Below are 24,610 nucleotides of genomic sequence, written 5' to 3' on the forward strand. Positions count from 1 at the left end.
GGAATAAACTAAAACCACAGAAGCCATAGAACCTTCTCATGAAACCTCAAATACTTGCATCTTGATGTTAACCCAGATATTCCAATATTAGAATATAAAAAATAAAAACCAGTTCCACAAACTCTCCCAAGCTCTACAGAACACATCTGAATTATCAGTGCAGTTTGTTTGGGAGACTGGTTGCTTCCATTCAAACCACCTTGAGCAAGTTACCTAACCTCTCAGAGCCTCAGGTTTTTTCATTTATAAAGTGGGAATGCTAATAGTATTGAACTAGTAAACCCATGCAGACACTGGTTCTAATGCCCGGCACATAGTAAGAGCTCAGAAGTGTTAGCTGTTATTATTCCTCGCCTACTGCCGTCTTTTCTTCTTTGCTTACAAGAAAGGTTAATGGGCATGGGTGAAGTTACAAATTTCAAATTTCATGCATATTTCTTTATTACTTATTTTACCACCTGGAAAAGTTCAAAATATTCAATTCTGCCCTTGAAATAAGGACAATTTTCTACATGCAACAGAGGCAGCTCAAAGGAATCCAAACCACACCATAGTCTGTACCACAACCTGGAGAAAGAGCACGTGTTTATAAGAATGAGTACACATTGCAGCATCCTGGCCACGCAACACGTGGGATATGAATTCCCAAAAACTGAGTGCAATGTGGCCCTACTTTTTCAGCTGATCTCAGTGAAGATGCTGACCACTGAAAAATTATAGCATGCAATCACGCTCAGAAAGGAAGTAAAATGAGGAAATATCCAGAGGAAAAAGTGACTGGACCTAATCTGTCTCACATGACCACTAAGATGGCAAATCGATAATAAGGGGGCAGATCAGATATTCGCAAAGGACGCTTTCAGTTCCAAATTCCTTCAGTTTTTCTAAAACCTTACAAAGGGATTTAGAAATAAAGGTAGGAGAAAGAGGGCAGTAAAGGTATTAGCATATTGTGAAATCTTTAATTTTTCCGCTTACCATCAATAAAATCTTACCTTCAGAGGTAGTGCCAGATGACTCAGAAGAGTGCATGTCTTTAAAGACACTTTAAAAGTGATTCAATATCTCGGCTTAAGCTCAAAATGATGTTTCCATATAATAGAATATGATACAGTTATTTTAAAAGACTGCTTACAGTTTGCCATAACATTGTAATATAAGCATTTTCCCTCATTAACTGAAGAAAAAAGGATGCAAAACTGAATAGAGTCTGACCTCAACTATGTAAAAAAAAGAATCTAAAATGCTGACAGCAGCTGCCTCTACATAAGAAAACTAGGGGTATTTTTTCTTTGCTTTCCCCTCATACCCCGCTACTTTGCAACTTTTTCCAAGAGCATGTATTACTTTTACAATAAGAAAAAATCATTTAAGTAATACGATATTTAAAATTGCACCAAACTCTACGAAAACTCTGTGAGGTTTTCAGAGATTTAGGAAATCAGAGGGTCTGTGTGTGTGTTGGTTAAAAAGAGCAATTGGCCCCCAAATGCTTTCCTGCCTCTCCTCCAACCAGGCACATAGTACAGTGCCTGGCGTCTGTCAAAAGGCCGTCAACTCTTGATCGCCAGGGAAACTGAAGAGTCAGGCTGTGAGTGATCCAAGCCCCTTCTTCTCCTCCTCCTGCAGGCTGCCTTGGGTTGGGTTTTGTTTTTCTCTGCTCATTAGTACCTCCACTCTGTGGCTGAAGAAGCCAAGCTTGTGTCTATCAATGTTCGTCTTTTCTAACAGTTCTGGTGACAAGTCTGGCAAGGGACAAGCTTGAAGTTTTTGAATAAAGGGATCTGGAGATTCTCTGTGCCTTCCAAATCATCTACACAATCCCGGGGCTTCAGGACTCTGGGTGATTTCGGGGGCTGCATCCCAGCATCTGTACGCAGGATACATAGGGGAGTCTTGGGAATGACTGGGGTGTCCTAGGGAGCCTGGCGGGGCCCCGTCAGCTCATGCTCTCCCCTCCCAACCTCCTCCTGAGGCGGGGAACCTTCCTGAGGGAAGCTGGGGGTGGGGGGGTTTGACTCCCAAGAAGTGATCATGCCAGTGAGGTATTCCCTCAGCCAGACAGTCTGCTTTCTCAAGCTGGGATTCTTCCCTGAGCTTCTAAGAGCCCTGAACCCGCTCCACTCCCACTGCCACGTGACTCCCTAGCAACATGCTTCCCACTCCCCCCAGAGAACCCTCACAGAGTGGTTGCCTGTGCCTGGGGCAGAAGTTTCCAAGTCAGTGTAGCCTGAGACATAACAGTGTGGTCTCTGAAGTGGTTCCCGGTTCAAATCCCTGCTCTGCCATGTGTGACCTTGGACAAATGGTGCAGCTTCTCTGCGCCCCGGTTCCCTTATCTGTAAAATGAGAAGACTGTGTCTACCTTGCTGAGTGGTGGAGGCGATTGAATTAGGACAGGTAAGTGATGAGCACTGTATAAATGTTAGCAGTCACAGAACAAACAAACAGAAAACCAACCTGCGCTTGTTATTGGAACCCTAAAAACATAACCACAGCTGTGGCTTTTGAAGGTGTAGCCCGTACAGACGCCGAGGAAAGTGAGACTTGGGCCAGCCGTCTCTTCCTCAGCAGCCTGAAGCTGCAGCTCAGTTTCACCCCTTGGTACCACAGCATCACTAAACACCGGCCAGCAGCACACGAACCACTGGGGTGAACAAACAGGACAGGCGAAACCAGGCCGTCCCACGGGAAACGATTCATAGCCAGTGTTCCTTCACCTCCAATTTACTATCTAACAGTTTTGGTTGGCTCAGCTTTGGGGAAACAGTGTTCTTGTCAAAACACTCGTCAAAAATATCCCAAATCTGAAGAGATAATTGGCAAGGAGACCCAGTAAGGATTGATGGAAACTTCTTCCGCCAGGCGAATGGGTCCAATTAGTCTGGCCAGCTTGGTGTAGCTCCAGACGTTGCCTCGCGGCACTGAGCAACTCGTATACAAGGACTGGCGGGTTATTTACCTTTCCCCAGGAAATAAAGCTGACACAAAAGGAAAGATGATCAATGTATATTTTAAAAGCATGTGTATACAAACAAACCCCCTCCCATATGTTACTGGGTTTCCTCCAAAGAAAACAGATTAAATCAAGTTATCTACCAGGCACTCAGCACTGTATCCGGCTGTGGGAATTCCCGGCCCCCTTCTCAAGAAGCTTAAAATCAAGCTGGGAAGGCAAGACAAACACAAGTGCAAAGGTTAGGCATCAAAGCAAGACATTTGTAATGAGCCAAAAGAATGATACAGACAATGAGTATTTCAGGAGATGAGGGAGAAACGTGATCACTCCAGGCTTAGGAGTCCTCAGAGAGGAGGTGGAGTTTGAGTTGAGCCAAAGCATAGATACGCAGGATTCAGTAAAGCAGAGAAAAAAAGAGAGCAATCCAGGAAAGGGGTACAGTGTGAGCAAAGGTGTGGGAGCAGCACACAAGGCACATTTGGAGAAAGTAAGCAAGCAAGCAAGCAGGTTTGGCTAATTAGAGACCACCAGAAGAGAAAGGGGTTTCTTAGGTCATCTAGTACAATCTCATTTTACAGATGAGGAAATGGAGGCTCAGAGAGGTTAAGCGATTCACCTCAAGTCACACAGCTGGTTATCAGTGGGAGATCAGTTGAGGGAACAAATCTGTTAATATTCAGTTTAGAATCCGAGCTGACAGTAAATTGACTGGCTATAGAGAGGCAAAGGAGAATCCGCCTAGGGTGAAAGAAACTGCAATTCTCAACCACGAATGCTGGTGGAGGTCACAGAAGGTGCTCATTAAACGCTTGCTGAAAAAATTGATAACTGCTATATAATTTCAGACAAGTCATGTGGTATCTCTGAGTTTATTTTCTTCTCCTTCCCCCTGCACCTCCCCCCAGTGAATAAAAATCTCAACTCGACCAGTGGTGTATCCACACAGTGGAAATAAACAGTTCTCAGAGATAAAAGGCGAGGGGAGCCTCAAAGGGTTTCAGATTTCTAACCTCTCTGTGGTGGGTGTGGGTACGAAGGTTAGAAAATGAACCACCCCCTCTGCGGGCGGCAGGTGGGCTGGGGAGAAGGAACATCTGTTTTTTTCCTTCTTTTTAGCCCTATAATCTTTTACCTCTTTGAAGTTGTGAGAAATCAGGTGCTTTGTACATTTCCATTATAAAGGAGATAGAACTAAAAAGTTAAAAGTCTTAGGAGGGTGAGCCGGGATGCGGTAGGGGCCAGGTCTCCATGTGCCTCACCTAGGCGGCTTGTGAGTAAGGAAGGGAACCGTCTTGGCAAGTTCCCAGGAAGCAAGGGGTCTGTCACATCCATACATGGGTAGGAGGTTATTACAAATAGATTTCCAGAAATTTCTTTCAGGCCATTTCGGTGAGGGGAGGTGTCTCTGAGCAGTTCACAAAGCAGTTGGTATGGTCTTGTGTATAACCCAGAAGCAATGCAAAATACAAAATACAAAAGCACAAAATGGATCAATACTAAAATCGACATGGAAGAAGGCACAGAAAACTAACCTTAAGTAACTGGCCATTTCCAGTCCCCAAGAATAAAACAGTCCTGTTCATTACCACGGTGCCATAAACGGATGTCAGGTCGGAATGGATCAAGGTAGATGATGCGATTGGTTGGACTCTTTCAGGTTGATCCTTGTCATTCTGAACATGCACACAAACGCACAAATAAAAAAAAAAGATAATTTTTAGCAGTGATAATTCTCATGATGATAAAATGTCACTCATGCCCACCTGGGAAGGATCCTACTGGAGCCCCAAATGCATTTTCTTAGACAAGATCCCCAGGAACAACCTTTTATCCCCTTTATCGGCAGAATCACCACGCTTGCCCAACCCATGGAAAGCCATTTGTTTACTGTGTATTAACATGTAATGATTGGCAGCAGTGAGCTAGCCATCCATTTAACGCTCCCCCAGCTGATATATGAAACTGAGTTCCACTTTATTGCCAAAAAAGAGCCCACCGCTGAATTGGGAGGGAGACAGTCTTATACATGGCTGTTTGCAGGATCATGCTTAAATTTTTTTAACAAGGGTTTGGCTTCTGTGAGGTTAAACAAGCCACTTCCAGACATGTGAGACGGACCATCCTATTGGGTGTGATGGCAGAGAGGAGGGACTCTGGATTTACAAGAAGAGTGCAGTGTGTTAGCCCAAAGACAGGGTAAGTCATTCAGAGGGTAAAGAGGGAAAGACAGAGTCATGGATGGTGGGTAAGACAGAGCCACAGGGCTAAAGAGGAACCAAGCACAAGGGCTGGACCCGGTGCTGATGTTCTTGAAGAAGAAATGGAAAGCCTAACTCTCAACCTGAAGGCATGTAAATGGTCTGAGGTTCTGAGCACACAGAATCACATGCTCACTCCTGATCATTAAATAAAGCCCCTCTTTAAACCCAGAGCAGACAGTGTGTCGACTAAAATGTCTTTTTCTTCCTTGTTTAAAGGCATGAAGTGCTTCATGCTGCTTCCTGCTTTCAACGACAGGAAACCGAGTTTGTTACACAAATCTCTGGAAGATACAGAGCTAGAAAGAGTCGTTGCCTTCTACAGCTACTGAACACGGTGCGATAGCATACTTTAACTGCCAGAGTTTGGTTCCCAACTGTACTAAGGTTTGCGAAGGCACATCTACGCTTCAACCAATAGGAGAGCCGGCAAACTTCTGTAAGCATCACCGCAACTCCTAAAATCGCCCCGTTTGGAGAGGGGGGAGGTAGGCAAGGGGAGGCTAAGACTTATTAACTTCATTATATTACTGCCGACAGTGTTTATGTCTTTCAATTTATGTCTTATTAAATATTCATTATTTTTAAACCCACCAAGTTTCATTAACATCTACACTAAATGGATTCATGGACTAAACTGATTTCTGAAGCCTTTAAAGTGCCGTCTATATTTCTTTGTTGAAGTTACACTGGGAGGAAAAGACATGCTGGCAAGGATTTCGCCAATGTCGTGATCTCTGCTCAAGGAAAAGATGTCATAACCTAAGAGAACGTGGCGTATTTGCATACAATATTCCATAGTGAACTCAGTTTAAAAAGATTTTTAGAAAGTCCATTGGAGATTTTTTTTTTCCTGTTAAAAATATACTTTTCATACAGTCGGGGAAGATGAGGAACTGTCCTGTTAAAATGAAGCTGAGAAAAAAAATCTCTGTGGGTCTGAGAATCAGAACAATAGATCACTGTTTAGATAAGGATGCCTCGTGACTATGAGTAGAAAAAAGAAAAGTCGGTGACCTTTAGATGTAAAAAAAAAATAAACCCACACCACACATCTTGCTTTAAAATAAAACCAGAATTGTTCAAACTTAAAATCGGCTGACCACGCCTCTTCTTTTTATTAAATATTTGAGCATCTCAGAAGTGCTTAACTCAGAGAATTGGACGTCATCTCTGCCTGGGCATCTGGAATGTTCTAACACCACTATCTTTGGCTGGAGGACTCCGTTTTCCCTCATCCCATGACACAGAGTAATGACTGTGGACTGTTGATTATCCATCCACAAGGACCAAATGGGATAGTGTCCTCCCACGTCTGGTATATAGTAGGTGCTTAATAACTGTAGCTATTTAGATTAGCCAAGAACCGTGACATCACAGTTAGCCTTGGCTGAGGTGGGATGAGATATTCTGTTTGTGAAAGACTGACTCCAAAAAAACCCAGAAGTGGCTCAAAAGCCGAAAACGAACAAGGAGAAAATTGCTTCTAAATTACTGTCCCATCCTCTCTAGCACCCTTCCCTGGCTTCTGACTGTTTCTCAATAATTGCAGTTTTCCAAATTAAGTCCTGGATCAATAACATGGGTAAGTAGTAGGGCCATTAAATCAATGTTCCTGAATTTGAGAGCTGGTGGCATAGAACAAACCACCTGGGACTAGGGGTCAGAGAAGTTAGGTTTGCATTCAAGCTTGGTTCTCGTCCCCTGGGTGATGTGGGCAATTTATCGAACCCTGTTGGGATTGGCTTTCTCAGCTGTGAATAAGGCCAATGGTGTCTGATCGGTAGGGTAATTATGAGGGAGAGATAATAATGATGGTAGTAATAATAACATGTTGATACATGCTAGCTGCTATGATTAGTAGTAACTTGCACTTACTGTGTGCTGCTTGGAATATTTTATAATACTCCGACTAAATAAGGATAGTATATAGGGTAGTGAGCCGGACCTCCAGGCTTTCGATCCTGGCTCTGTCACTTTCTAACTAAGTAATTTTGTGCACATTACTTAGCTTCTCTGTGACTCAGTTTCCTCCTCTATACAATGGAAGTGACGATAGCAGCATTTATGTCATAGACTCATCACGAGGACTGAATGAGTTAGGACACAAGCCTAGGTAAAGCTTAGAACAGCGTCTGGCATGTAGTAACACACAATCCACGCTTGCTATCATTACCTTATTTAAAAACACAAACGGTTGCTGCCACACCTGTGGCAGTTATGCCCACCTCCTCCTTTGCCACAAAACCCTAATTTTGTTCAGGTAGCAATAAACCCAAGCCTGAGAAACCATGATTAGCCTAAGCCACCCAGTAATCCCATTCCCCGTTGCCTGGTACTTGCTTTCCTACCCCGTAGAGCTAGGGGTGGCCATGTGGCCCAGTTTGGGTCCGTGAGATGCAAGAAATCCACTGGAGGAGCTTCTGGGAATAAGCGTCCTCCTTGATAAGAGGCGGCTCTTGAGGAGAACTCATTTGCCCCTCTTCCCTCACTTCCTCCCTTTGGAATCTGTGATGTGAGGTTATCCGTGCAGAGTGGTGACAGACATTTTGCTTCCATGACGTTCAAGATGGAGGGTGAAAACCAACAGATTGGTGCAAGGGAAGGACAAAAGACCCTCGGTTCTCGAGGACACCGCTGAGCTCAGACTTCCAAGCTTTAAACTTTTTACTAACAATGATGTTATGATTTAAGCCGCTGCTTATGGCTTGCAACGCAAAGCAAGTCCCTGTGTAAGAAATGAGAGTCATGGCTGGGGACACGGCACTAGACTCTAGCTTTTCCTCAGCTACAAAGGACCAGGAACTGGCCAAGCGCTTGTTCCTCTCACCCTGGAAGATCCCGGCCACAGTCAGGATTGTGTAGCCAATTACCACAGCAGGCCTGGAAGAAAATAGCAAAGAGCGGGCTTGGACCTCAAGTAAACTCGAAGGGCTGCTCTGGCTGAATGGAAATGGATTCTTTTGTGCTGGAAACACACAGAAATGGACAGGTCCCTGTGAATGGAAAAAGGAACCCTCTGAATGGCTTCCTTTTGCTCACTTCAGCAAATGCAAACAAAAGAAAGACAGGCTCCAGAGAAACCTGCTCACAAAAGTGAAATTAATACCTGGGGAGCCAAGTAGAAAAAGGGAGAAAATAGTGCAGGCAGCCCCCTGTGTCCAGAGATTATTTTCACTCTCTTTTTTGGGGGGCCTATTTTCTATCTTGCCCTTCTCTCCCTTTAGGGCATAATCACTAATGTTGCTCTCAGCCTATTCTGTCTAGTTTATTACGTGTAATTTATTTCTGAATTCCGGCCTCTGCTTGTTCTTCTGTGTGTAACAAGGTTAATGCCTTGTAATGATGCTTTTGCCAGTTCTGCCTCTCGCGACAAAATCCAATCTTGATTTAGCTCTAAACCTTGTCTCCCCTTTGGGCTTTCTTGGTTCCCTCAGAGTTGTCACTCTGTGTCTCCTGCCTGCCATGTCTAACCACACGTCCCGCCTACACTGGAGCCCGCTCTCACAGGGAAACTTTTTCCAGTTTGAGGAAAAAGCTACCTTGTCTCAAATGATGTTTGGGCTAAAAAAGAGAGAGCCTTGGGCTTGACACACCAAAGCGGAACCAAGGCTACTGGGAAGGGGTGAGTGCTGGTGCGTGTGTGCGTGTGTGTGTGTGTGTGTGTGTGTGTGTGTGTGTGTGTGTGTGTGTGTGTGTGTGTGTGTGTGTGTGTGTGTAAGAGAAAGAGAGAGAGAGTATTCAGGGAATACTGGGCACATCACGAGGGAAACAGCTTGACCTCCTTGTAGCTCCTTCATACGATCTTTCATTGACCATAAACACCCCCCGATTCCAGGGGGCACCAGCCATGTATTCTAGAGTGTGAATGGCACACTCGGGACTTGAGTACCACGTGGCCCTGCCCCTGCCACGTGGAAGAGGGCCTGACTCAGCGAGGATCACATGGAGCGCTCACAGCCAAGCTGCAGCTATTATGGGAACAGCTGGAGGAAATGTGCACAAAAGTGGCCCCTCAAGCGTTTGGGGAGACGGCAAAAGCCAAGTCTTTGATCCCCAAGGTGATGAAAAGACTCCCTTATTTTGGTTTTTCATATGGGGCCAGGGCAAATACCAACTGGAACTTCTTACACATTGATAGAAAGCCTCTCAGGCAGGTAATTTTGTAGTCTGCTCCTCTTTGGCATACACTTACGGGGAGCAGTTTCTTCATCATTACTTACCCAGGGGCCTACTGGCAGTTAGGAAACCTCAGCAGGAGTCCTATGCCCAAGATCTGGCCCTGCTTCGTCCCTGACAGGCTGCTTGATTTGGGCAAGTCCCTGAACATCAATAACCGAATCTGTAAAATGGACCCAATAATACACACGCCCTGTCTATTAGCATTGTTGTGAGGCCCAAATGAAAGCATGTGTGTGGAAATAATTGGAAAACTATCTTTATCAAGCTAGAGAATGGAAAGAACAACTATTCACCCAAGTTAGATAGTGATTTTATTGGCCGTTAAGGCGCCTGTCGCTTTTCTTTATTCTTCTAGAGTATACCGCATTGATCGGGTTCTAACTTTACGGCACCTCTCTGATCATCTGAAGGAAGAATTAACCTTGGGGGACTCAAATGATCCAAAGGAAAAGTTCAAAGTGTGCAGGAGGAATAAAGAAGGGAAGCTTAGGGACATACCTGGGCAGCCTCTATACCAGGCAAGCATGGGGGGCGTGCAACCGAGCCACGGGAAACATGCAAAGTGGTGAGGTTTGTATTTCACATCCTCCCACGGGCTCTTCCACCTGCTTCCCTCCCTCCAAGGCCCCAGTGTCCTCCAGCCTCCCAGGCCTTCCTACTGCCAAAGTCCCACTCTCCAAGATTTATCCTGCCTTTTTCCTGCTTCACACTCCATCCCCCATCTAAATCTCCATCCCTTCCATGTGGCTACTTTCAGTCAATTACCTACAAAAAGACAACCTGGGGCTTCCCTGGTGGCGCAGTGGTTGAGAATCTGCCTGCCAATGCAGGGGACACGGGTTCGAGCCCAGGTCTGGGAGGATCCCACATGCCGCAGAGCAGCTGGGCCCGTGAGCCACAATTACTGAGCCTGCGCGTCTGGAGCCTGTGCTCCGCAACAAGAGAGGCCGCGATAGTGAGAGGCCCGTGCACCGCGATGAAGAGTGGCCCCCGCTTGCCACAACTAGAGAAAGCCCTCGCACAGAAACGAAGACCCAACACAGCCATAAATAAATAAATAAATAAAAATTAAAAAAAAAAAAAAAAAAGACAACCTGACTCGAACAATTCACAAAAATATATGAATGGCTGATAGTGTAAAAAAAATGCATTTTCCTAGATTCTCAGAGTTGGAAGAGACACAGTTCAACCATGTTTTTCCATGAGGAAGCTACTGGCATTCTAGATGGGATATTTCTTCACTATGCGGGCTGTCCTCCATGATGCAGGACCTTTAGCATCCCTGACACCTGCCCAAAAATACCAGTAGTGCCCCCGCCCACCATCATTTTGACTTCTGCAAAAGCTCCCTCTCTCCCACTGCTAAATACCCTCTAAATAAATGGCATCATCTTCTTTGAGAAACTGTGGAATCGCTCCCAAGATTTCAGAGTTGCTGGAAAATGATTATCTAGACATTTCTTCCCTCCAACTCTCTCCCTCCCTATCTTCCCCATCATGGTGAATGGTACCAACATCCACCCTCAGCTCCTCTCTTTCCATCACTCCCCACACCCAATACCTGAAAAATCTCAGCTGAATTTCCCAGCAATCTTACATCTATCTTCTCCATCTCCATGGTTTCCACCCAGTCCAAGCCCCCATCATCTCACTCCTGATCTACAGCAAGAGCCTCCTGGTTTCTCTCTTTCAACCTACAATCTATTCTCCATCCAGTAGCCAGAGTGATTCTTTAACGTATAAAGTAGGCCACGTTACTTCTTTGACTAAAATTCTTCAACGGCTTTCTATCACACTTAGAATTAAACCCAAATGCTTCCCCAGGTCCTAGCTGATCTGGTCCCTGCCTACTCCTTCAAACTTATCCCTTGTCACTCTTCTCCTTCACTCTGCTTCAGTTCCCACAGTGTCTTTCTTTCAGACTCTTTAACATGTTCCCATTTTTCTGCCTCAGGGCCTTTGCATATGCTATTTCTGCTACCTCCCCTCTCTTCACACCTTGTAGGCTGTTTTTTAAAAAAAATTTTTCAGGTTTCAAGTTCAATGTCACCTCCTCATGGACACATGATTATAGATCATCCTATCCCTATGCCAGTAGTTATTCTGAATCATAACATTCCATTTGTTTCCTTGAAAATAATTATAATTACATTGCTTTAAATTTTTTTATTTAATGTCTGTCTCCCAGTAGACTCTAAGCTCTACAATAGTTTATCTTACTCTACACTCTGAATGCAGCATGTACCTCAGCATCTGGCATGTTGTTAGTTGTCAATAAACATTTATTGAATGAATGAATGAATGAATACATGGATCAATATTTGAATGCTTTCAGTCAATATCTCACCAGGCAACCCTGGTACATTGCTAAGTAGGTCTAATCATTACAAAGTTCTACTGAGGCAAAATTTGTCCCTTGCAAGCACTGGGCCTTGGTTCTGACTTTGGGAACAATACTAAACTATCCCAAATCTGCTGCCATGTAGCTTGGCCTTCTCTAAATTTCACATCCATAGTTCACTGACAGCTTGCAAAAGACAATTCCTAGGTCTTTTGCCATCTCCATCTATAGACAGTCTGCAGACTCAGTGTACTTAAAATGAGGCTCTAAGTAAACAAAATACTTTAGGTATTTTCGTATCCTCTAACCAAAGTGAAGAATAATAGCACTGTTCTTCTCCCATGATTAGAACAGCATAACTTATGAACTGTTGCATTTGGCTAACTCTTTAAAATAGAAATATTGAATAACATAGTGGTAGCATGGAAGAGTAGAAAGAACAAGAGATTTAAGGTAAAAAAAAAAAATGTGGGTTCAAGTTCAAGCTCTATTACTTATGAGCTGTCTCTAAGCAGTCACTTAACCTTTCTGAGGCTTCTCCACCCACCCATCTGCTCTATCCAGTCCATTTATGAAGCACTTGGCCAACTGTAAAAATCCAGGTGGGACTAAACCCCCTATTGTCAAACTAAGCCAATCAAATGAGTTTTGAAACAAAATGCAGCATCTTGTCATTGGTTTTCTGACACACACAGTAACGGAATGAGTGCTTGGAGTGGAGACCGCACTGACATCCACAGTTCCTGCAAAGAATTCCGGGAATCCATGAAACCGGATGAGAAAAAAAATCCTATTTTAGCGAACTCCGACTGAAATACAGCATTTCATTTAATTATGAATGCAGACCACAGTCATATTAACTGAACCTGTGACTTTGTCATCAAAAGAAATCAGATATCTTCATATCATTTTATAGTTGTTGCAGGTATCTCAAAATATCATTTGTGCTTATCGCTACTTTGAAATGATGGTAGTTACCGCTGCTAGGTCTTGCTATTTAATGTGCTAAGATATATTACTCTATTTCAAATTGGAAAAAACATTTTGATATATCTGTAGATCAATATAATTGGTTCATTTTGCAACTCTTTTTATTTTATGTGTTTAAAAGCACTGCTCTGAGGAGGGATCTACAGGCTTCCCCAGAGGTCCACAGCACAAGGGCTCCACGGGAGGGAGGAGCACAGAGGTGTTGCTAAGCCCAGGAGACTGAGACTGGGTGACACCTACGACTACCAGCTGCTCTGGGCCACCTAGCCCTCCTGATGCCTCAGAGAAGCAAGGACCAGCACGTGGAATCCAATTTCTACGATTGCTCATTGATGGCAAAGGAACCTCAGAAGAACGTCAGTGCAGAATAATTAGGAACAGTTGATGTGTTAGAGAATATGCTTCTCAAGTGGACTCTTCCAAGACCAGGCTGGAGGGGCAGGAGGGAAAGACCAGGAATCCGGCCTCATTGGTGAGGAAGTCACAGGGAAACTCCCTTCTCTCTAGGCTACCTGGCTTTTATTCCTCCTATAAACACAGCTCCAGGGGCTTGGGCTCCTCTTGGAAGCTCTTCTCTCGCCGAGCTGTAACCACATCTTCTCCACTAGATGGAGAGCACCTTCCTTCCAGTTCAACAAATACTTATTGAGGGCCCACTGTGCAGTAGACAGCATTCTGGATGCCTGGGAAACACGGATGAGACACCCCTGGCCACTCCCCTCAAGGCACTTACAGCCCCAATGGCACCGTGTTGAGCCCAACACAGAGCCTGGCACACAGCTGGCACTCCATAGAGGCTGGCAGAGTGGATCCCCAATTCCTCACTTCCTGGACAACCGCTGGCTTAATGGCCCTTTCTGGGGGTCCCAAATATATCTAAAACTCGATGAAAATTAAACTAATTGGTCACCAACACCTCTCAATTCTACATCTTAAAAAGCTATTTCAGGGCTTCCCTGGTGGCGCATTGGTTGAGAGTCTGCCTGCCAATGCAGGGGACACGGGTTCGAGCCCTGGTCTGGGAAGATCCCACGTGCCACGGAGCAACTAGGCCCGTGAGCCACAACTACTGAGCCTGCGCGTCTGGAGCCTGTGCTCCTTAACAAGAGAGGCCGCGACAGTGAGAGGCCCGCGCACAGCGATGAAGAGTGGCCCCTGCTCGCCGCAACTAGAGAAAGCCCTCGCACAGAAACGAAAGACTCAACACAGCCAAAAATAAATAAATAAGTCTTTTTTTTTAAAAAAAAAAGCTATTTCATTTAATCCCTCCTCCCCTCCTGCACTGCCACCACCTCAGTTCAGGTCTCCAACACACTCACTTGGATTACTGCAGCCCACGCAATCCATCTTTTTCTCTCCATGTTCGTTGCGGCCACCGCTCTAGACCAAGGCAACATTATTTCTCACCTGGACTACTTCGAGAGCCTCCTGCCTCTGCTGGGGCCAATCTCTCATTCATGCCCCAAAGGGCAGCCATTTATTTAGGAATTCAAGTCCAGTGGTGTCCCTTCCCTTCAAAGGCTCTTCTAAGCTTTCAGAAAAAAATATAAGCTCCTTCCCACTGCCCACCAGGACTACAGGATCTGCTGCCGCTTCCTTCCCCAACCTCTTCCCCCGACACTCTCCCCCCTCCACCTCCCTAACTCAACCACGCTAGCCTTTGGTTCTTCAGAATGACCAAGTCATTTCCCCTTTCGAGGCCTTGCACTGCTCCCCAGTTCCCCTTGGGGACGTGTACAACTATCCTTCCTCATCTTCCTGGTGGCAACTCAACCTCCTTAAAGAGAACTTTCCCCAACACCTCAACTAACACGGCTCTCTTACGTCCTGTTATTTCTCTCAGGGCCCCCATCTCAGCCTGGGCCTTAATTTTCTCATCTGTAAAATGGAAGTAACGACATTACCCATCTCATAAAGTTGTGGTGAGGATTAAACGAGTTAATATTGGTAAAGTGCTGACTTAGGACAATACTTGGTGCGAAGTGAGTGCTCTAGGAGTGCTAGCTATCATTTTAATATAAAAATTACCTCTTTACTTGCTGCATATTTATAGTCTACTCTGTTGACCATTGGTAGAAATATTTCCTCACAGTGCTTGGCACATAGTAGGAACTCAAGAAGTATTTGTTGGTCCTTCTAATCAGCTGTTTTGCCTCTCATCTTGCCTCATCCATTCTTCTGAGTGATCTCTCTAGAACACAATCAGATCATGTCTGCCTAGAGCCCTGCTGTTGCCCTCATCAGCCATGGGCCATGGCTTTCACACCCTGCTCAGCAGAGTCCCAGAAGTTCCTTTGAGATGCCACAGGGACAGGCAGGGGGTGGGGGGAGGGCGAGTTGCAGGATTCTGGGAACCTCCCCACCCCTGCTTCACCCTGAGCCCCGGCACTTGGCAATGGCCTCACCCAGAACAGCAGGTCAATGATGATTTATTAGCCTTTTTCTCATACTGAGCCTCTGGTTTAAGATTTAAAGCCAGGTTTAGAAAGTCTGAAAACAACTGACTTGATCAGGATAAAATCCAGCCATCTTGGCCAGTCTTATTAAACCCTTTGCCATCTGGTCCTGCATGCTCATTTCTGGACACTCCCCAGCCAGGGTGAGCTACCTGCGGTTCACAAGCTTATTCAACTTCCCGCTTGGGCACAAGCTGTGCCCTGTCTCTGCAACTCCCTTTCTTGCCTCTTCTACTTGGCTTCAAGACATAGCTCCAGCATCACCTCTCTGAAGCTTCCCAGGTCCTCCAACGCTGAGTGTGACACTCCTTCTTGGGGCTTCCACACCACCTTTTTGCTAAATCTCTCACGATGTCTTAGGGCAATGTGAAGGTTTGTTTTACTCTCACCCCTTCTGTTACAGCAGGCATCGGTAAATTACCAGCTGTGGACCAAATCTAGCCTGCTGCCTGTTTTTCTGAATGACCCCCTGCCAAGCTAACAGTTTTTACATTTTTAGATGGTTGAAAAAAATCAAAAGAATAATATTTTATGACAAGTGAAAATTATACATGAAATTCAGATTTCTGTGTCCATAAAGTTTTACTGGAACATCCCCGTGCTTGTTCATTTATATGTTGTCTATGGTTGCTTTCACACTTCAATGGCAGAGTTGAGCAATTGCAACAGAGACTGTACGTGGCCTGCAAAGCCTACGATATTGACGATCTGACCTTTACAGAAAAAGTTTGCTGACTTCTGCAATAAGAACATTGGCCAGAGAGGTGGGGTGGGGATTGCTGGGGTCAAATCCCCCTCATAACTCCTCTGAGGAGACACTACGTGTAACTATTGATTAGACAGTCAAACCCATCAACTACAGAAACAGTAAAACTTAAGTCACGATTCTATTTGGTTTTGTGATAGTATATAAATTAGTATTAATTTTCTATCTTGATGAAAATGCTAAGAAAAACTATGAGCACAATTGATAAAAAAAAAAAAATCTTACCACTACCATGCCCCTGCTCCCACAAACAAGTTAGACCCAGGATGCCTACAAATTGTCCCCCAGCAGACTTCGGTGTTTCTCTGAGCAGGCCTCAGTGATCATCAGCTACGTGCCACCACATATTCAAGGAAGGCAGAGGTAGGTCATGGAGAAGCCTGAAGGGAGGCAGAGATGATTCCATGCTGCTGTAGTCAACATGGCGATCACGGTGTGGCTCTTCCGCCTTTCCATTCCAAGGCAACCCACCCACACACCTACTGAGGACCATTGCATGATGGTCTTCCTTCTTCTGACTGGACTTGGGGTCAGTACCTGCCCCAAGGGCAATGAATCCCTACCCTGAACGAGGGCTCATAATCTGGAGTGAAAGGATGGGTTGGCCCCCATTCTCTCTCTTTCCTGGTAATTTGAACTAAATAATACAGAAAGCTGTTGCCAGTTGGTAGCCGATGCAGAAGGTGAAATGCTATTGAAAGGCAGAGTGGGGATCAGGTCAGGCGGAGGCACGTTCAGGTGGAGGGGGTGAGGGGCAGATGTTTGAGGAAGCCGAGGGGGTCATTTCGTAGCAGGACTGAGGGAAGCAGCCACGCTAAGTCATGTTGACAACGAAACCTTAGAATAAGCATCCGTCACACTTCCTGCTGTTACGCCCCTTTCCACTGCCGTGAGTCCGGAACCCCCTTCCCACTCTATATCAGAGAGCCCCATCCTAGTACTCCTAAATAATCACGATAGTAATGACAGTAAATACATACACAGCATTTACTATAGGTCAGGTAGTGTTCATACATATTAACTCATTAATCCAGACAAAAATCCTATGAAACAAAGAGGATCCCTACTTCTAGATAAAGAAACAAGCACAGAAAGGTTAAATCATTTGCCCAAGGTCACACAACTGGGAAGTGGCAGCTGTGGTCCCAGGCGACCTGGCTCCAGAGTCCGGGCAGACAACCACTGCACGGTACTGCTCCTCCACCTAGATGTCCATGTAATCCCAGGTGTTTCTAGCCACTAAATCCCCCATCCCCTTGCTTGAGCTTGCTTACGTGGATCTTTGTTTCACGCAACCAACCGTGCCTAATTAGGATAGAAACTGGTATCAGGACTGATGTTGTAAAGACCAGACCCTTGAAGAGAATTCTGGTGTGCTGTACAGCAGAGTAGAAGGCTCTAGACATCTTCCCCCGCACCCCACATCCTGGAATGAAATGCAAATAGACTGCTGTCCGAAAGGGTGGAGGAGCTAATTTAACTTTGACCTACAGATTCTTGAGACTCGGACTCTGAACTCAAAAACAATAAGACTTCAGAAGTTTTTCTAGGTATTTCCTTTGGGCAATTAGAAGAGGATAAGGAACATAAGGGTAGTGGAATGAGCTGGTTACTTTAGATGACCCTAAGTAAAACTGCAATGAAAACAGTGGAACAAATTCTCATCCCAGGTGCCTCAGCTGGACTACAAGGGAAATTGCGATGCGTTACAGCTGTGGTTCTAAACGCGGAGTGTATATTAGCATCACCTGGAGAGCTTGTTAAACCACAGATTGCCAGTCCCACACCCTACTCTGAGTTTCTGATTGGGGCCCAAGAGTTTGCATTTCTAGTAAGTTCCCAGGTGATGCTGAATGCTGCTGGTCCAGAGACTACACTTGAGAACCCTACAAGTTCTTGAGGGGCTTTGTGCCCTACAGCACAGAGCCCTCTCCTCTTGCCCACTGAAAGGCATGATCATGCACGTTAATAAATTATACCAAAGTAGTGTCAACCATGCTGGGTTTCTATGGTCAAAGTTAACTCCCAGATTGGCAAGACCAGAAGCCTGGTGAGTCCAGTGAATGGGGATTTCAGAGGAGTGGAGGACGCCAGTTAGGCTCGGACTAGGGAAGAAAGAGGCCCCAACACATCAGACATCAAGAAAAAGACAATGGTTGAGGGAGTCTGAGGTGGCCAGGTTCAGGAAAGTATGGCTGCCAACAACAGAAAGCATCCCCAACATGATCCCCCATTTATTAATGCAACAAATATTTCTTAAGGTGCTATGCTAGGCACTCTGGGTTCAACAAAGAACAAAATGTTACAAGGTTCCTGACCTTCTGGGGCTTGTATTTTAACTGTGGCTGCTAATAAAGACAAGAGCGCCTGTAACCCAGACTTAACAGGTTGAGATTTCTGGATTTAGTTTATGAGCTAGCTCTTCTGTCTGAGAACAAAAACTGGGAGCCGTCCTTTAAGGTCCTGTAAGTCTCTCTGAGGTCGTTTATAAGCCTGAATACAAAACGTGCCGGCACTATCTAGAAATTGACAACTGAGGAACTACAACCCTTCCAAAGTCTGAATTTCAAGTGCTCAAATATGCAGACCCAGAAACCCCGTTCGCACTCAAGGATTCTCTGTCCTATCGTCTTATGCCCAGCAAACAGCTGATCCCAGAGTAGTTGCAGGGGCCTAACCTGCTCCGTGTAGGACAGGATTGACACCAGAACCCAACGTCTGCGATGCTGGACTGTCCATGGCTGTGTGTTACAGGCCCAGGTCCTCAATCCTCTACCATTTACCAGTTGTGGAAACCAACCAAAGCTCTCCGGGCCTCAATTCCTCATCATAAAATCATAATGATAACTACAATCCTTGCCCCATAGGGTGATTATGAGAATCAACCAAAAATAAGGCATGTGAAGTGCTTAGCTCAAAGCCTGGCCATAACAGTCATCCAGCAGTAGTAGCTGTGATTGCTTTTCCCTCTTTCTAAGTGGTTGTTGGGTTTTTTAAATCTCCCTTGCATATCAGATGTGTGTATGGGGGTAAAATTCACCATCTAGTCCGTAGACTGCAAAGTGGCTAGACAGGATCATAACAGAAACTGAAGAAGAAATAAACATTGCAGGAAGACTGTGGATTTTGAGGTCAATAAGGTTCACTGCCGAGTGGCCCTGGGACATCACTTCTGCATGCAGTAGCTAGAAGTGTCTTGGGTTACTGTCTGTTGGAGAGCATGCAAGTGTTTTGTGGTTGTCTGCATGACAGTTAAATTATGTCAGGCTTTGGAATTATGTGAGTGTGGAGGAAGCGGGTGTGTCTCTCCACAAGTGGTAGAATGAACTAGAAGAGTCAGTCCTGTTGGCCAACACAGTAGGAAACATGCTACCCTCAGCATCTATAGAGGGGGTGGCCACCATGTTTAAACCACAAGCAACCCCAGGACCCAACTATGGCAGCCAAACAATCTGGAACAATTAGACTTCAAAACTCAGGCACACACAATTTTCTACCATATGCCAAGGATAACAGGAGTTCAGAAACAAGAGGAAGTTAAATTAACTTGTACACAATTTGAAACATTCACTTTTTATGTTAACCCAAGCACACAGATATGTTATGGAATAGAATGAAAAAAAAAAATCACCTTAAGTTTTAAAACACACTTCAAGGGGCACCCTCCAGCCTCAACCCCGTATCCTAGGGGAGGTTGGTTACTGCCTCTAATTAGGGGACTTTGAAGGGAAAGTCTGAAGCACCAAAGTGGTGGAAAGAATACAGAAGTAGATATTGCGAGACCTGGGTTTAAGCTGGAGGCTCTGATGCTTACTTTGCTATCCTGAGCAAGTTGCTTAAGTGACCTTGAGCTTCCTCATCAGGTAAATGAGAATGCTCCTCAGAGAATCAACCTTAGACTTGACGAGGGCCTCAAAAGAAGTAATATAGGAGGAAGTGCCGTACAAATATTTATCAGGATTATTAGAGAGTGTCTACAGAATTCGGCTGCCTGGGCACGTTCACAGGCTGAAGCTCTCCTGCGATAGTTGTGAAAGGGGATTCAAAGTTGGAGGCAAGACAGAAAAAGTCACGGCCCAACGTGTGAACGGCTGAGGACACACTCATTGCACAAGCATCTTGTAAATTAATCTTTAGCGGGAGAAGCGGAAGGCCAGCAAATCAGCCAACAAGAGATAAGGAGAGAACCAAGAAATAAGAAAACAACCCAGTCACTCCTGTCACTTTTCAACCCATGGTTGACTGAAGATGGAAAATAAGAGCGAGTCATCCAGGGGGAGCAGGAGAAGGCAAGCAAATCTAGCCCCTTGTGCCTTGCTGCCTGTGGATTACTGTTAAAATGACTGTGTCTGCTCTGGAGGAATCACTGTTAGAATCTACTGAGGCTCCCTCTAGAGCGTTTCAAGTTTCATCTATCTTAGGCACCTGTACCTTCTCCAAAACACATTGAAAACCTGAAAATAAAACGCAGAACAAATGCAACCCAATGACATCATTGTTCTGAGTGACAACCAGGGGCACACTGATCCCATAACCCCATTAAATGGGGCTGCCACCTGCTACTGTCCTTTCAATGGCAGAATCAGTGGCACCCAGCACAGAGCACAAATATTTGTGGAAGAATCTTATCTGCCTATTTAATAGATTAGAAAATTGTCAGCGTTTTCATCAAAACGACCGCTTTTTTTTTCATTCAAAACCTCTCTTGAAATTCAATTCCACTAAGGCTTTTTAATTCATAAGAGCAACAAGGAATTTACTTAAAGAAAAAATGCAAAACTCCAAGCTCCTACCTGTGCAGCCGTGACAAGCTATTGTTTGAACCGGAGTATATTATTTAACTTGGATGACAAGCTCAGGGGGTAGAGACCCCGTCTTTCAGAATCCGCAGCTCTGAGCACACTGGGACCTCTCAATAAAACAGCAGCAAGACATGCTGTGGAGGAACCTATCTTAATTATTTATTTTTCCAGTTCCAGATTTTTGGCAGCAGGTGTTTATCCCTTGCTTGATTTCCAAGGGGCAGCTACCTCCCAGAAGCTCCCCATGAAGATGGATCAACAGCTCTCTGACTTTCCCTTCCCCTCATCCCAGCACAAGTAGGAACACCTGATCAAGCCAAAACGTGGATTCTGAGTGCATTCAGGGTGCCTGCTGGGTTTGGAAGGGAACTAAGTCCTCCAGGCCCCAGTGGGTAGAGAAAGGCAGTCAAGAGAAATGTTTTGGCTCCACACATCTACACAGCTGTCAGATGGCAAAGCTTGGACTTCCACTGTTATCACCTGCTGCGGGCCCCCGAGCTGTCTTGTCATTAACCCCGGAGACCAAGTATGCCTAAAGCTCGACACCAAGTAATATGTACGGGTACTTTCAAGTCTTTCAACAGAGAAGTCGAAGGTGATGATTTTTGCCAAACTTGAACTGTTACATAATAAGGCTCTCACAAAGACAGATATTAAATGTTAAATTATACTTGTATAGCAAAACGAAGTCATTTAGGGAGCATTATGCGTTATTTATGCTTTAAAATAATTATAGCAGTAACTAAATGAAGGCATTATGTGTGTGCCCCAGTACACAAGTAGTGGGTAAGGAGGAAGAAGCAAATGACCATTCTAAGGGGCCTTGCAAGAGACCTGTTTTTTCTTTCTGGATAATAGGGCTAATATTTGGTTAAGATGTGCTCTGCGTGGGTGGGGATGGGAGCGTCTTCCCATACACTTATTAATATACCTTAGAGCCAACGTCCCCTCTATGCTTACACCACAAATGTACCAACATAACACGTTTTTCCAAGTGGAGACTTCTCGCCTTCCTCTCTGACACATTTTATATCAAAACAATGGCAACACCTGTAGCCGTTCATTTCTGCTCTCTGATTTCCGTCCAGTTATAAAGGAGGCGCTCAGCAGGCTCCCCTCTCAGGAGCCATATGTGGACTTGACGTGCCAGCAGCCTTGGAAGGAAGACGGCCTCGGAGAAGTGCACAATGGCTCCATAATCCCCATCAATTGAATCCTCTTGAACCGCCGCTTTATTTTCCAGTCAAAGAAATGCCAATCTCAAGAGTCAAGCTGTGGCTGCCCTGGGAACCCAGGGGAAACCTCTGCCGTTTGCCTGGGTGGGTGGTGCCTCTGAGACGCGCGATCTAGTCAGGCAATCTGGAGCCCAGAAACTGCCTGAAGTACCCTAACACTTTCTCTTGCTCTCCCCTCTAGGGCGAGGCTTTTTACCCACAAAGCCACCTCCGCCTGCTCAGCCTCTCCCCCCAGCTGGAGACCACAGCTCACGCTCAGCAGAGCCACAGCCCCGCCCCCTTGCACGGGGTCACGCGGAGGGTTCTGTTCCCGCAAGCCTGCGCCTCTGTTCCAGGCTAGCGCTGACCCATGTCGAGCAGGCTACCAACTCCTCAGACCACATCACACGTGTTACGGGGTTGGTGGGGGGAAGATGGGGGGCACAAAGACTGGGGTGTGGCAAGTCCTTTAGGTGCTGGGGCTTCTCTGCCTAGGGCACTGTGTTTGGTAACGCCGTTGAGGACAAGGGTCAAAGCCACACGCCCGCTAAGACCACACACCTGGGGAAGAGATTAGGGAAGGGCGGGGGAGCGGCACGGCGAGGCTCAGACCCAAACAAGCGCCCATGTTTGGATACAGAAGGATGGCAATGGGATGCAGCCACCAGAGTTTTAAGCCTAACTCCTACCCCCGCCACCTCCCTTCTTACACTCCCTCGGGGACCTCTGGCCGTGCTTTAGAGTAGCCCGAGGTCTCGGAGACCGTAAGAGAACGGCCGTCGGGCGGCCGCCGCCGGGCTGTGTAAATCCGGGACCTGGTAAAGGTCAACCCTCTCCCTCCGGCTCTGCCTCGCCGGCGGCTCCGCAGCAGGAGCGCTCCCCGCAGCGTCACGGGGTTAGGACTTACGCAGGGGTTCTCAGCCTCGAAGTCCCAGCTGCAGGTCTTGGTGCGCGCCTGTATCTCCCTCATCCTGAAGAGGCAGAGTGCCGTGGTGGCGGGGGAGCGCCTCTCCTGGTCCCCTCCGGTGGCCGCGCTGAACACGCCCGCCCAAACGTCCAGGGCCTCCACCAGGCTGGAGGAGAGCAGCAGGCGGCGGCCGTCGGGGTGGCCGTGGCCGCAGTCGAGGGCTGCCTGGCCCTGGAACAGGACCTCGGAGCTCTTCGCGATGCGCGCCATGCTGGGCCAGCCGGTGGCGGCGCCGCTCGTGTAGTTGTAGGGGTAGTAGGGGAAGTAGACGCTGCCGTTCCAGAGAAAGGCGTCCACGAAGTGCAGGCTACCCCCGCCCTCGCGCAGCTTGAGGCGTCCCGTCTCCTTCGTGGCCAGGCTGCGCCCCTCCGTGTCCTTGAGCGCGATGGCCGTTTCGCGGTCGGACGCCGCGGGGTTGCAGCGGCTTGCGGTCTCGGGCTCGGGCAGCACGTAGGTGGCGGCCACCGCCAGGTACCAGCTGTTCGTGTCGCCCGCGAGGTACACCACGCCGGCCGTCGAGCCCTGCGGGTGACACGACACCACCTCGGTGCCGTTGCGCAGGGAGCTGCGGCTCAGATTGCCCAGGGGTCGCACCTCGCAGGCGCCCCGGTCGAAGGTCCAGCCGGTGAGCAGCAGCCCCCCGAGGCCGGCCGCCCCCTCGCGGTAGGGCAGCAGCAGCTTGCTGAAGCTGCTCCCCGGCCGGGGCCGCGCGGGGGGCGTCAGCGAGACGGGCTCCGTGCAGTTGCCCGCTTGGTCCCGGTATAGGCGCGAGAGCCTGTGCTCCAGGCTGTAGTCCAGCTGGTCCAGGCAGCTGCCGCTCGCCACGAACACGCCGTCCTCCCGGCTCACCGCGATGGCTCCGATGGCTTGCTCCGACCGCCACACGGGCTCGTCCGCGCCCCGGCCGGGCGCCGCGAGCGCCAGCAGATAGGCAAGCAGGGGCAGAGGCGCGGCGGGGCGCTGGGGGCGCGGCGGTGCCTTCCTCCGGGAGACCTCCATGGGGTTGGGGGGGCCGCCCCCGGGCAGGGCGCGCGGCGGCGACGGCGGCTCAGGCGCGCGGCGACTGAGACGCGGGCGGCGGCGGCTCCTGCGCGCGCTCGGGCTCCTGCGGCCGCCCCATCCCAGCGGCTCGCCCGGGAAGGAGAGCGGGGAGGGCGGCGCGCGGCGGGCTCGTTCCGGCAGCCTGTGCAGCGGCGGCGGCAAGCCCTGCGCGCTCCGGTGTCGCTTCCTCCTCGCCCTCCTCCGGAGAGTTCCTCTCTGTGCAGCGCCGGCGCTCGAGGGGAGGCGCGGAGGGTAAGGGAGGGGACGGGCGGAGGGGAGCGAGGAAAGCGGGGAGGGCTGGAGAGGTTCGGTGCGCTTGTGCGTTTCACTTTCCCATTGTGAAAGTGGGATGCAACTAGCCCCCTTCCTCATCCTCTTCCTCCTCCGCCCTCCGCCCTCCGCCTCCTGGCCGCCCTCCCTCCCTCCACGCCCATCTCCCCTCCCCTCTTGATTCGGTGAGATAGGGAGGAGGGAGGTCTCGTAATTTGGGTTACTGTGTAGGTGGCCTCTTTCATCTATTCATAACAAAGCTGAGCCGCCTGCCGCTGCCGCCGCGGCCGCCACCATCGCCCCTTGGCTCGCCCGGGGCTCCCGGGGCGCGCTAACAGTGCACCGAGCTGGCTCCTGCGCCTGT

General features: G+C 47.6%; 1 protein-coding gene across 2 annotated transcripts in view; it reads right to left on the reverse strand.

Annotated features, from left to right (window-relative positions):
• The window catches only part of PLXNC1 (plexin C1), a 145,011-nt gene extending 120,825 nt beyond the window's left edge, over positions 1 to 24,186 (reverse strand). The window contains exons 1-2 of one of the 2 annotated variants that reach the window (XM_082418863.1): positions 22,876 to 24,184; positions 4,492 to 4,632 (exon numbers count right to left, since the gene is read on the reverse strand). In XM_082418863.1, the coding sequence (XP_082274989.1) occupies positions 4,492 to 4,632; positions 22,876 to 23,934 (1,200 nt within the window). In that variant the 5' untranslated portion in view covers positions 23,935 to 24,184. Of the gene's footprint in view, positions 1 to 4,491; positions 4,633 to 22,875 lie in introns of both variants that reach the window. The other variant, XM_082418864.1, reaches the window with a different exon arrangement.
• Between the last annotated feature and the right edge of the window lie 424 nt (positions 24,187 to 24,610).

The sequence above is a fragment of the Balaenoptera physalus genome, assembly GCF_965194825.1.
Source record: "Balaenoptera physalus genome assembly, chromosome: 13".
Lineage (NCBI taxonomy): Eukaryota > Metazoa > Chordata > Mammalia > Artiodactyla > Balaenopteridae > Balaenoptera > Balaenoptera physalus.